Source organism: Quercus robur, chromosome 8 (assembly GCF_932294415.1).
Source record: "Quercus robur chromosome 8, dhQueRobu3.1, whole genome shotgun sequence".
Classification (NCBI taxonomy): Eukaryota; Viridiplantae; Streptophyta; class Magnoliopsida; order Fagales; family Fagaceae; genus Quercus; species Quercus robur.
In genome coordinates, this window is record NC_065541.1 from 43299053 (window position 1) to 43311676 (window position 12624).

The 12624-nt window shown below is 31.9% G+C and overlaps 1 protein-coding gene across 1 annotated transcript; it reads right to left on the bottom strand.

Moving 5' to 3' along the window:
• Window positions 1-3729: 3729 nt before the first annotated feature.
• Window positions 3730-6304, bottom strand: LOC126695607 (NAC domain-containing protein 73-like). The gene is made up of 3 exons (XM_050392426.1): window positions 5872-6304; window positions 5557-5746; window positions 3730-4676 (listed from the first exon to the last, which is right to left on the bottom strand). Exons 1-3 carry the CDS (start codon window positions 5986-5988, stop codon window positions 4147-4149), a joined length of 837 nt encoding a protein of 278 aa, XP_050248383.1. The 5' UTR covers window positions 5989-6304; the 3' UTR covers window positions 3730-4146.
• Between the last annotated feature and the right edge of the window lie 6320 nt (window positions 6305-12624).

Sequence of the window (12624 nt, forward strand, 5' to 3'; positions counted from 1 at the left end):
ATTACGTTAGATTTGAAAATCTAAATTTGCAATTCTTGATCAGTTGGACTTGTAGATTCTTGGTTTTCTTCAACAAATCTTGGGCTTTCGTCTTGGACATATAAATTTAGATTAAAAACTCAAAAAGACTCAATCTTTTTGTCATGAGTTGCCAACAACTAGTCTGCTGACTTAATTACTACCATAACCTTCTCTAGACCCTATGACAGTGGAAGTTTTGTGCATTATATACGACTTTAAAAAAAAAATAATAATAATAATCAAAGCTTTATAGCACAACAAAACAAATGTGCCAATCCCATCTCTCTTCACAGCGAAGAAACAAAAGGAGAGAAGGGAATAGTGTGGATAGAGTCGATAACCCAAAGATAATACAAAAGAAGGTACACTATGCGCCAGAGTATTTATAGATCTAGGAACAAAAACAAATTGTCTACAAACACATAGCAAAATAGATCTAAAGTAAGCAAGCAAACCCGAAATGAGACAAGGGAAAGTTGATACATAATCAATAGCATTTCAAAAATCACAAAATTTATAACCCGAGGATAGCATGTTCCTTTCACTTTCTTAGAGGAAATCAATTGCATTCCTCCTTATGACGAAGATGAGGTGAAAGAATCTTTTATTGAGGTCTGAGGCTGTGTGAGTGTGTACCATTGAATTTTGGACTTTTTCTTCCAGAGTAGTTCTCCTCTCATATATTATCCTGAAGCTTAGATTCTAACTGGTTTTGTTTTTCTACTTCAATCTGTTCCAATCATGGTTTTGTAGATTTTGGATCATGCCTTACAACAACCTGATTTTGAGTTGTGAAGTGACTGTTCCTAAAACAATTTTTATTTCAAATACTTAGGCTGCTTTGGTTGCTCTTAACTTGTTTCGTAATTTATAAGCATGAGTTATTTGTACAGACTTTTTCTAAGCTCGAGCTACCACACGACTACTGATGATGTCCCTAGTACAGCCCATTTCAAACTTAAATGGTCTTAGCATGTATTGACTTTCCCCCTCAGCATCCAAGAAAATTGGACTATGCTCTGAAGCTTAAACGGAACACGCAATAGATTAGCTTTGGGATCCAATCCATTTTTGCTAGTTCTCGATCCAGCCTTTCTTTCATACGAGCTTAACTATGTCATTGTTGGACCAAGTAAAAAGGATCTCCATTGAAACCAAGATCAATGTTCATCCCCATCCACCAAACCTTGATTCCTCCATTTGATGAAGCTGCAAAAGCCTTTCCTCCTTTCTTAATTAAAAGGGGATAGTAGGGTATTGTAATCCCTTATACCCAACCAAGGTCCAGGGAAAGATTTAATGATCTTATTAAGACTAATAAAAAAGGAAGCTTTACTAACTTGATCATGGGGGCGAGTCAACAACCAAGGTTGAAATGAAGGAAGGGGAAAATATGCAATTCTTCCCGAAAATCCACACTCTATTGGTTGATCAAACAGGGTTGGTTTTTCAATTACGGTTTTCTTTAATTGTGATTGAAAGAAGGGGATCAGTTGAAAAAGTTACTACAGGAAAAGTTGGTTCATAGGTTTGATAGTTATGGCAGGGTTAGAGGTTTTCCACAAGATGTGGCTGGATGTTAGAGACGCCTTTGGATTTTTCTTGGGTTTCAATAGAGGATGGGTCAAATAAGGCTTTTCATTGGAAACCACTCCGGCCAGCATAAAGGTTGGACTTTAGGGGAGGAATTGGGCTGGGTTCAGATCGAGCAATTGGAAGTGAGAGCATGGGTTGTAACTTGTAAAGATTTTGGGTTGGTTTGTTTATTTCAAAATTAGGGCCGGCGAGAGGCTTGACTGTAAAAATTATTGGTGGAGAGGATGATTTAGCCCAATATCAACAGTGAATTTGGATTGATTAAATGGGACTTAAATCAGGACTTTGAAACTTGAATGTCTTGGTTTGTCTTTGTCAGTTGAAAAGATTCCAATAGGAGGTCAGGAGAATTTGGTTCAAAATGACAATACTTTCGTCCTTTGTGAGAGGGATTTGGTTGCTATTTAAGCCAACGGGATCCCCTACTTTTAGTTGGGTTTGATTTCATACGCTAGCTTTGGGATTCGGCTCGTGTGTAAGCTAGTTGATTGGAGTGTTAGTGGGGGCTAATTATCGATAGAAGGTGTGCCCACACTAAGATGGTTTGACTGCAAACATGCTTGGAATTTTAAGAGGTTGTTTGGACGACTTGTTTCCATAATTCATAACTCAAAAATGGTGGAATTCATAGCTAGAAGTCCGTTTGATTGCAGCATAACTCATAACTCAATGACATTTTTGTAATTAAACACACATGGGACCCACTAGTCATAACTCAACCACAACTTTTGACCAATCTACCCTTTTTTTTTCCTCCTCTTGGTTTGGTCTTCAGTTCTTTCTTCTTCTTTTTTTTCTTTTTTTTCTTCTTTCAATGGGTTCGGTCTTCAGTTTTTTTTTTTTTTTTTTCATCTTTCACTAGGTTCGGTTTTCAGTTCTTTTCTTCTTCTTCTTTCACTGGGTTCTGTCTTCAGTTCTGGGTTTCTACTTTTTTTTTTCTTCTTCTTTCACTGGGTTCGGGTTTCTGGGTTTCCTTCTTCCTTTTTTTTTTTTTTTTTTTTCATTGGGTTCGGTGAGTTTGGGTACTTGAAAAAAAAAAATAGCACCGAGTGATAGGTATAGGGCCCACAAACAATGTGAAAAAAATTGAGTGATGAGTAATAAGTGATGGTGCCAAATGGGTAGAGTATTTTAAGTGATGAGTGACGAAAATTAAATGATGAAAAAGAGTGACCTAAACAGCCTCTTACGTTTCAACCATTAATAGGAAGATGACATGTGTTTCGTCATGTGTAATACACACAACTTATTTGGTTAGTTGGATTAAGTGAGTCATATGCATTTCACATGACAATGACTAATATCATCTTTCTATTGATGGTTGAAACCCAAAATTCCAAATATATTTGAGAAAATTATACTTTATCACCCTAAACTATATCCCCAAATTACATTTTACACTATAAACTTTCTAAATGCTTGGTTAGCACTCTAGACTATAATTCTTGTTACATTTTGCACTTAGATGCCAATTCTGCCATTATCTTAAATAGAAAACTCAATCACATGCAAATCACATGACTCATTTGGGTATTTTGACTTGGTTGTGCCACTTAAGCAAGAGTCATGATCACATGTGATTGAGTAGAATTGAATTTGAGTGCAAAGTATAACACATGCTACAGTTTAGGGTACTAACTTTGCATTTTGAAACTTTAGGGTGTGAAGTATAATTTAAGGTGGTAAAATGTAATTTTCCTAATATGGTTGGAGCTAAAATCTATCCTTTATTAAGGCTGATAGAGCTATCTGGTTTTGGATTTTCAAGATTAAAAATTCCCCTATGATCTATGTTTAAACTTCACACTCTAGCAGTGTGTGGATCTACACATATGTAACATGTTTTTCCTTTATTTAAATATAGGGTAATACTAGGTTAACGTCAAAATCCATATATTTTCACCCTATCAAGCAAACAAGGCTTGCTCAAACTTATTGCACATAATTTGCATTGGCGCGCACCCAAAAAAAAAGGGCTATCGTCACCAATGACCAAACGTGCTTAAAGAACAAGAACTTCCAAAATTTTAAAAAATAAACAGTCAATTTTGCATAAAGTACATTAATTTGACACTTGTTTTTGATAGTTATTAAGTTTCACATAACAAAGTGTGGATCAAATAGCAAAGTCCCAAGATAATAACCATTTGACCAAAGGTAAGACTCGTCTTTGTACAGTTATAAAGTCAGCACTACCATCACAAGGATCATGGCCCTTTGAATATATACATTTCCCGACACTGTACAAAGCATACACAAGAATTACCCTGAGAGAGAGAGAGAGAGAGAGAGAGAGGATATGCTATAGCCAAATCTTCAATTTGCTCCAAGAAGAATCAGGGTCCTAGTCTTTGGTTACAGAAATCATCCTCCACCTTATTCCTCACCTATTACTATTAGTCCCTCCTAAAGATATCGATATATTAATTTATCAGTGCATAATAATATGAAACATCATTTGGCGCCTCCATAGTATATATATGTAGCCTATTCTTCTTTATTGTCATCCAGCTTGTTTCTTTCTTTCTTTCAAGAAATGAAAGACCCATTGTGGACTGCGAAATGAGAGAGTAGTTGAGGAGTGCTTGCTCTATTTTGGTTGCCCTGTTCGAAGGCTATCAAAGAAGAATTATAGTACTCAAAAAACGCATTGGTTCGAAGGTTACCATCCTCATGTCCATTTTGTCCATTTGATTTTGAAGAAAGGGACTCCTTAATGAACGAACCGCATTGTCTTGGTTGGGTTTGGTAGAATACTTTTGACACCACCAACTCCCCATCTTTCTCTTCTTCATTATTACCAAGGTGGTATTGATGCATCACCCAATTTGTTTTTTCAGGCTTTCTTTGTTTCCCATAGTTGGTGTAGAGCACAAGTATCTTCTTATACCCTTTCACCTTCCCACCGACAAAAATTGGCCTTGTCTTTCCTGTTTTGTGCCACCGGGTCTCGCCACCTTCTATGTCTGTGTGCACCTTTCTTCTTTTCCGAGTTCCTGTCGTGTATGCTTTGGAAGGTCGGTGAAAGAAGTGACGGACTAGACCATCTTTGCTTACTCCTGCATTATGCCAATGGAGCATCAAATGAGATTTTAATTTATATACATTAACTATGTGTTTTAATTAACATGAAATCTAGCTAACTGCCAACTCGATATATCCCAATTATTTCAGTTCTTTTTGAAAGAGTCTTGTTGAAGCCATACATAATGCAAAATGATCAAGGGGAAAAAGAGCGTTCAACAAATGCTTCCAAGTCCAAGACACTGCCTTTGTCCCTAATAGGGTTAGTTGAAGTGTTTCTTCATTTGTGAAGGCTATGTATATACTACGTGGTTAATTAGTTGGAAGGTTTCTTCATTTCTAGTTGTACATGCCACACAGATGCATTAATGCTAGTTGGAGGGTTTCTTCAAACAAATTAAGAGATGGATTAACTTATTCATCAACATGATTGATTGAATGTGTTCCCATATCTTCTTGAAAGACAGAAAGAGTAGAGGTGTATTCTTTCAAAAAATCATGGTAATATATTCACTATTCGTACTCTAATATGATCTAAGATAAAAATATGAGGTCCCTATATATAGGACTGTGCCTAAGGGCTTCAGTAAGAATTCCATTGACTATCAAGAAATTGTACTTAATACCGCTGGATGTGGAATTCAAACCAGTCTATTTTAATTTGAACCTAAAAGACTGATATCACATAACTCAATTATATAACCGGATAGTTAATCGTTGCTATTCATAACTATTCAGCAAAAACAATGAGCTACATAAAGTCGTCTTAGTTTCATTGTTTTCAAAATTATCATTAAATTGTTTGTTGAGAAAACCAAATGATAACACTATCATATTTTACTTTTATTTTTGCATGGGCCAGATGCACAACACCATGCATTTGCTCAAAATCCTACACCTTAACGTACTGTTCACCTGGCAGCTTCTCTGGGTGGGTGTAACAAATTCCATTCTCTCCTTCAAGTGTGGGGATGAACTCATCGATGAGAGGGTGAAGCTTACAAGCATCAGACTGCACCTTTCCCTCTAAATGCTCAAGAATTTCTTGATCAGTTGGATCAAACTTCACTCCCGCAGGTAGCCCCGGTAAATCATGAATTCCAGCCTATTGTTATTTTTTTTAATAGAGCAAACCAAAAAACATAAAACACATAAAGATCTTATTAAAGTAGAAAGAAAACAATGATATAACAATAATAAAAAATAAAAAACTTTTGTAAATTTTAAAACCTGCTTATCTTCGCATTTGATCTGATGACCGCATGAAGGACAAGTTCTAATCGGATTGTCTTTGCTTTTTGCGTCAAGAATTGTTTGGTTGTCACCACGCTCATTGCATTGAGTCATTTCCTTGTTTTCCTCTTATGTGCCCATCCCACAATAAAGCTTTTTCTTTCTTGGTTCCACCACTGCTACTCCAAGATAAACAAAATCCTAAGAATAGAGAGAGGAAGAGAGAGAGAAAGGATAATTAAAAGGAAACAAAAGGAATGAAAAGCAAACTTGTCTCTTCTAAAGCCTGCTCCCCTCATGCATGTTATTCTTGAGTGTTGGTAAGGAATTAAATGCTTCCTCTCTTTTTAGTCCTTTACTTTGCATAAATGAATACAGTAGCCCTCTTTCCCTTCTTGTTCTTAATTACTAGAGAGAGAGAGAGAGAAATAAAAAGAGAGGAAATCAAAATGAGAATGAAATTGTCAGAAATATAGCAAGTTGAAAAAGGAAAGAATAATAAAAAAGTGTAGCTTGGATCTTAAGTTTTGTGGTGCTTGCATATATATACGAAAACTTGTAGAAGAATAAATGTTGTTTTGGGTACTTTTTAATTTGACTAATTAAAGGAAAATTAGATTTGTAAACATGGGTTATAATCTTGAAAACAACCAAAAGTTGGAGAAAGAGTTTGAGTGGCGATGGGGCAACCAAATATTTGTGTGTATGACAGAGAGATTGAGATTTTAGGTCCAATGTCGCCCTAGAGTGTACATAAAGCTAGAGTATATATAAATACCACTCTTAATAAAACGGGATAAGAAAAATAAATAAAATAAATAAAAACTCATATTTAGCGGCCAACCACAATTTCTATTCCTTCACGTAGACTTCTCATGCAAAGCAAGAAACCTCTATTTCTCTCGCTCTCTCATTACCTCAGTTGACAGTGCCACTCTCCATCTTCATAATGTTGGAATAGACACATTTTATTTCACATGGAAAATAAATTTGCCATTTTATTTCACATGGCAAATAAATTTGCCGTGTCATACAATTAAGGACCAAGAAAAGAGAAAAAAATTATGCTGATGAATATTCTACAACCAACTATATTATGATGCATTCCTAGGAGCTCATTTTATGGCATTCTAATTTTAATTTTATCTCAAGATATAATCTGTACTTAAAAACGAAAGTGCCCCTCATTATGTGTTTAAAAAAAAAAAAAAAAGGTTCAATAAAGATTGTCTTTGGCTATAGAAGTTAATATATAGCATAAGAATGTCTAAGGCGCCCAAGAATATTATTTCACTGCTTTTTTTTTCTTATCCCCTAAAACTTAATTAGGAGCATAATTAACTAGCGAGTTCGTGTGTGTGTTTTTGGAAAATTTCCTAATAGCCTTTGTTAAAGATGCTATAGAGTTTTGTTTATATCACATCAATAAAATCCAATGATACAAAGAAAGTTGTCGAAATTATAATTATTATAGAATATTTTGGTTTTTTTTTTTTGGGGGGGGGGGGGGGGGGGGTGGTAATTTTTAGCCATTGAGCAGTCTCTATAACAATTCATAGTTGATTGAATAATTCTTTTTTTGCTGAAGAACTAAATCATCATTATTAATGACTAGTTTTTGCTGTTAATCATCACTTTTGAAAGTTGAAACTAGTATTAGATATTATGTTAAACCTTAAGCTCATTTATAATTTAGAACCACTACTGCTGATTTTATTTATTTATTTATGATGCTGCATATATGTGTATTAAAAGATGTTAATTTTTTTTTTCACATATAAGATATATTTACAAGAATTAAATGAGATTAATCTAAATTACAAACGATGCAGAAAAATATAATTAAATAAATTCTTTTTTGATTATTCATTTTTCTTCTTGGTTTCATGTGAATCAAATCATTTTATACTTCACTCATTACTTTTAAATTTTCCCCCCTCAAATGTAAAATCCTAAATCTATCCCTGGTCTAGAAATGTTACAATACAGAAGATTTTTTTTGTCTTAACTTTCAAATTCAGAAGTTTGTTTATTTGTTTGTTTTGTTTTATTTTTTAGGTTGAACTAGAAGTGTATAAAAAAATTGTGCAGATAATCTGAAAATTTAATTGCTCGAAGTTGCTTTGCGGGACCGGACTGGATGATTACTTCATATTTCAGTACGGTTGCTATGGATTAACTTTTTCGAGTAAAAAAAAAAAAACCAACCCTATTATACTGTGAAAAAGAAAAAGGAAAAAAAAGTAGCATCATACGGTCAAGAAATAAAAACACTTTTTTTCATTTTACTCAAGGTATTGGTAGAATTTCATGATATATATATATATATATATGCACACATATATTACATGTTTTTTTTTTTTTTCCTTTTTTCCCCTTGAGTTAAAATGGGTAGGAGGGTGGAATTTTATTTATTTATTTAAATATTGTTTGTTATCACCATCACCCTGTAGCATTAATTGACATTTAGTTTTCTTAAATTTTGGTGATATTTGTAGACAAAATTTCAAGATCAGATATTTTTTTCATGATTTTAGATTTAATTTTCATGAATATATGATTATATATTGTCACGCAATTTAAAACTCAATTTTATCAAATAATAACTCAGTCTAACTGACATAACATTATATTTATCTTTAGATTCATTGAAAACTAAATTTAATTCATAAAAAAAAAATCGTTATTTAGTTTCAAAGTAATTAGAGAGAATCATATTATAAGTTTTTGTGTCTTAAACAAGAGTGGTATCTTGTGAAAATGTAATAGATAACATTTCTTTCACATGAATGTAAAGTTCACTTGGATTTTTCATACATGAGCAGAAAAAAGAGGTGCACATTGTTAAATAACTTTTGTATAAGTATAATAATAAAAAAATAAAAATAAAAAACCTATGCAAGAGTGCTGACAAAGCAAAGGAGTAATCTAACTATAGATCCTAATCAGCTTTTTAATTTAATAGAATCGGCTTTTCATTTTCGGATATTGATCTATAATTAGTTAATTACACCGTGTATCATGAGTTGCTGAGAATCAGAATGTGGCCAAAAGGAAAAAAACAAAATTCCCATATATAGACAACTCGTACGTGGACCCCAACTTATGGAATTTTTAATACTTCAGCAATATTTTGCTTTGTAGGTTAACGCCGAATCCTTAATCAAAAAAGGACAATAAAAATAAAAATAAAAATAAAACAAAATATAAGATTGGGTTAGGTAGCTTTTATGTGATACATCATTGTCAGCTTGAACAGAGCAGAAAGATATAAAAATGTTAAAAAATAATAATAATAAAATAAAAACCCATTTTTTATTGCGTAATCTTCCTCCAAGCGTAAAGGTAATGTACAAGCAAAAGCACCCACTCATGATTCATATCCTACAAAGTACAAAGTACCAACTGCACAATGCCTTGCTCATGCAACTTTGAACGACGTCGTTAATGATTTCTTTTATTTTTATTTTATTTTTCTACTAGTTCCCTTTTATAGTTGAGAGGGTTGTTGAATTTCTCACAAAACTTCAATGATCTCATACATATGCAATGGATTTTCTTTTTTATTTATTCAATTCTTTTATATATAACTAGTCGCTAACTCATGCGATGCACGGGATAGTTAAACAAAATTTATACACATTCACTTTTATTGGTACAATCATTTGAAAATAATTCTAATTAATACCCAAATGTAAGAGACACATTGACTTACTATTTAAAGTAGTCTTCTGAAGAATTTACGCATATTGTGCAACTGACTCTTAATTTCTCATCAACAATAAAAACATGGAAATTTAAAACATGGAAAGAAAATAAAAATTACAACAATTAATTCCATTATCTTTCATGCTATACTTTGTAATTGTACGGAATTAAGTCAACTCAATTTAAGTAGTTGTAATAAAATTGGCTTCTACTATTCTCTATTTTATAGAGATATGAACATATTGAATTTCTCAAACAATTACCGGTATTGTAATAAAATGATTTATTATTGAAAATAAGAAACAAAGAAAATCTTTCTATAACTTAAGAAATACAATATACTAAAATTAAAGAGATAAAATTTTTGGAGGACAAAATATTATAGATAATTTTAGAAACAGATTATATACTTAAAAGGGTTAGTAATTTATAGCACTTACCCCCCACTATTAGTATACAGACACCAAGTGCAGTCGTCGTAACCCTTTGAAAGAACCTTCCCCAATTGGACCCTATAAAAAAAAAAAAAAACACCTAATTAACAAAATTGATCCAAAAGGGTCTAAAAAACACACAAAATCAATTCAAAAAACAAAAATATGAGACAAAGTAATTACTTTCCGCTGCCAATGAAATCGTCTTTTGTATTGCTGTTCCAAATTGCAACACTTATCTCTCTAAGGCCTTCAATTAACGAAAACACAAACTTCTCTTGGAATACCGGAGTATTATGACCATCTATACACAAAAAAAAAAAAAACAAAATCAGCATAACTCACTATTACTCTATATAAGCCTCAAAAATATAAAGAGAAATTAAAGGGGTTGAATTTTTACATATGGAGAGAGAGAGAGTTTGCAGAAATTGTGGCTTTATATTTCTTAACTTGAGAGAGGGGTAAGGTTGCTAAGGTTTTGAGGTGTTATAATGTTTTTATTTTTATTTTTTATTTTTTAAATATTGTGCTGACGTGGAAGCAGAAACTGTGGCTTTATATTTCTTAACTTGAGAGAGGGGTAAGGTTGCTAGGGTTTTGAGATGTTATAATGTTTTTATTTTTATTTTTTATTTTTTAAATATTGTGTTGACGTGAAAAATTGTGGTGCCAGCAGAGACTTCGGTTTTATATATATATATAGATAATGCCTACCTAATTGTACCATTGGTTTTATACCAAGGGCAACTAGTTTCCATTCTCTAAATATTATTATTTTATATATATTGTCAAAATACTGAATAATTACTCTAGATTGATTATATTTATTCTTTCTTTTAATAATGTTTTCAATCTATGACATCCGTTTCTAATAATTGTACATTTTATGATTAGTCCAAGACATCAATCAATTTTTAGTATAGATAAGAATTGAACACCAAATTTCTTATTTAACCCTTAGAGATTTTATCAGATGAGCTAATTGAAACCCATGATTATAGTTATGAGAAGTGCCACATCCATAACATTTTTACAACAAATTATAGGTGGTAAGTTGTTCTCGGTTATAATTTAAATTTACAACTTAAATTACTTTTTTACCCATCCATAACAACTAATAATAACCTACCTCTTAAAATTTATTGTGAAATTATTGTGAAAATATAACATTTCTCTAATAACTATTGTTAAATGGTTGTCGTTCTTAACACAACAACCTCAAAATAAACTGGTGTCTTTAGTGTATTTGTTAAATAGTTGTCATTTTTCCCTTATAATGTTAGGGTTCAGTTAACGGATGCTTTTAGGATATTCGTTAATAAATTATTTTGAGAAAATTTTGATACTAATTTTATGTAAAATATAAAAAGCTGTTAAAAAAAAAATTAGCTACTTTTTTCTTTTTTGATAAAAATTTCTAAAATCAATACCCTTGGATATCCGTTAACTTTTTCCATAATCTTAAAAGTCATATAATAAAATCTTAGGGCCTAATGAACCTTTTTTTTTTTCCTCATTATCCTACGAATTTTTCCCTTCTTTTCCCTCTAAATTACAGCTATAAAATTTATTCACATACGTTTTTTTCAAGAACTTTTTTCGACCTAATTATGGGGGCCTTTGGGCTTTGGACCATACATACCGTAACTAAAATAAGGACCCAAAATGAAGCAAGCCTTAGATCCATTTCCCAATGGTTTCACCTGAACTTAAAAACAAGTTCATATACTTACAAGTTTAGGTTAACTTCTAATTTCTAAATTTACTCCTCGAATTCTAAAATTTGTAATTTACATCTTCAACTATAAAAACAATGTCAATGTATCCCCTCTGTTATGATCTGCAAAATTTTTGTCATTAGCCCACCTCAAAATGACATCATTTTTTTTCTTCTATTTTCTATCCAAAATAATTCCATGGTACAGGTGGGTTATTAGCAAAATTCTAATGAATGTTGATGGGAGGAACACTTTGATATTGTTATAATACTTGAAGGTGTAAATTAAGTTTCCATAGTTGATAACCAATTTAGACGTGAACCCAAATTTCAAAGATGTAAATAGCACAAGCTTGAACACGAGCAACAAGAAGAGAGTTAGCAGAATAGGATAAAGAATTTCTTATTCTCGTTTACCTTCTATCCCATCCACGATGCACCTTGATTCTAAATCTAAATAATATAATTTGTCCTAATGTTAACTGTGATGCCATAGAAGGCTTCTTACCCTATTTTGGAAGGTTTAAACAGCAAGAAACAAGCAGTTAATTCAACAAGTTCTTACACTTCTTCAACTTAGCTTTAGCTTACCCAGAAAAAAACAATAATAAAAATAAATAAATAAATAACAACTACAAACTTTTTAAGTGTGCGTTTGAGAATTGTTAAAAAATGTTAGCTTTTTGTTTTTTTTTTTTATCAAAATTATTATTTTTTCCTTCAAATAATCTAGCTTTTAGTTTTTTAAAAATAAACTAACTTTTAACTTTTTTGTAACACATTTAACATAAAAGTTGTTTCTCAAAAAAAAAAAAAAAAACATAAAAGTTATCCAAAATTATATCTTCTTATAAATATTATACTAATAAGCTACTGGAAATAAGTAAA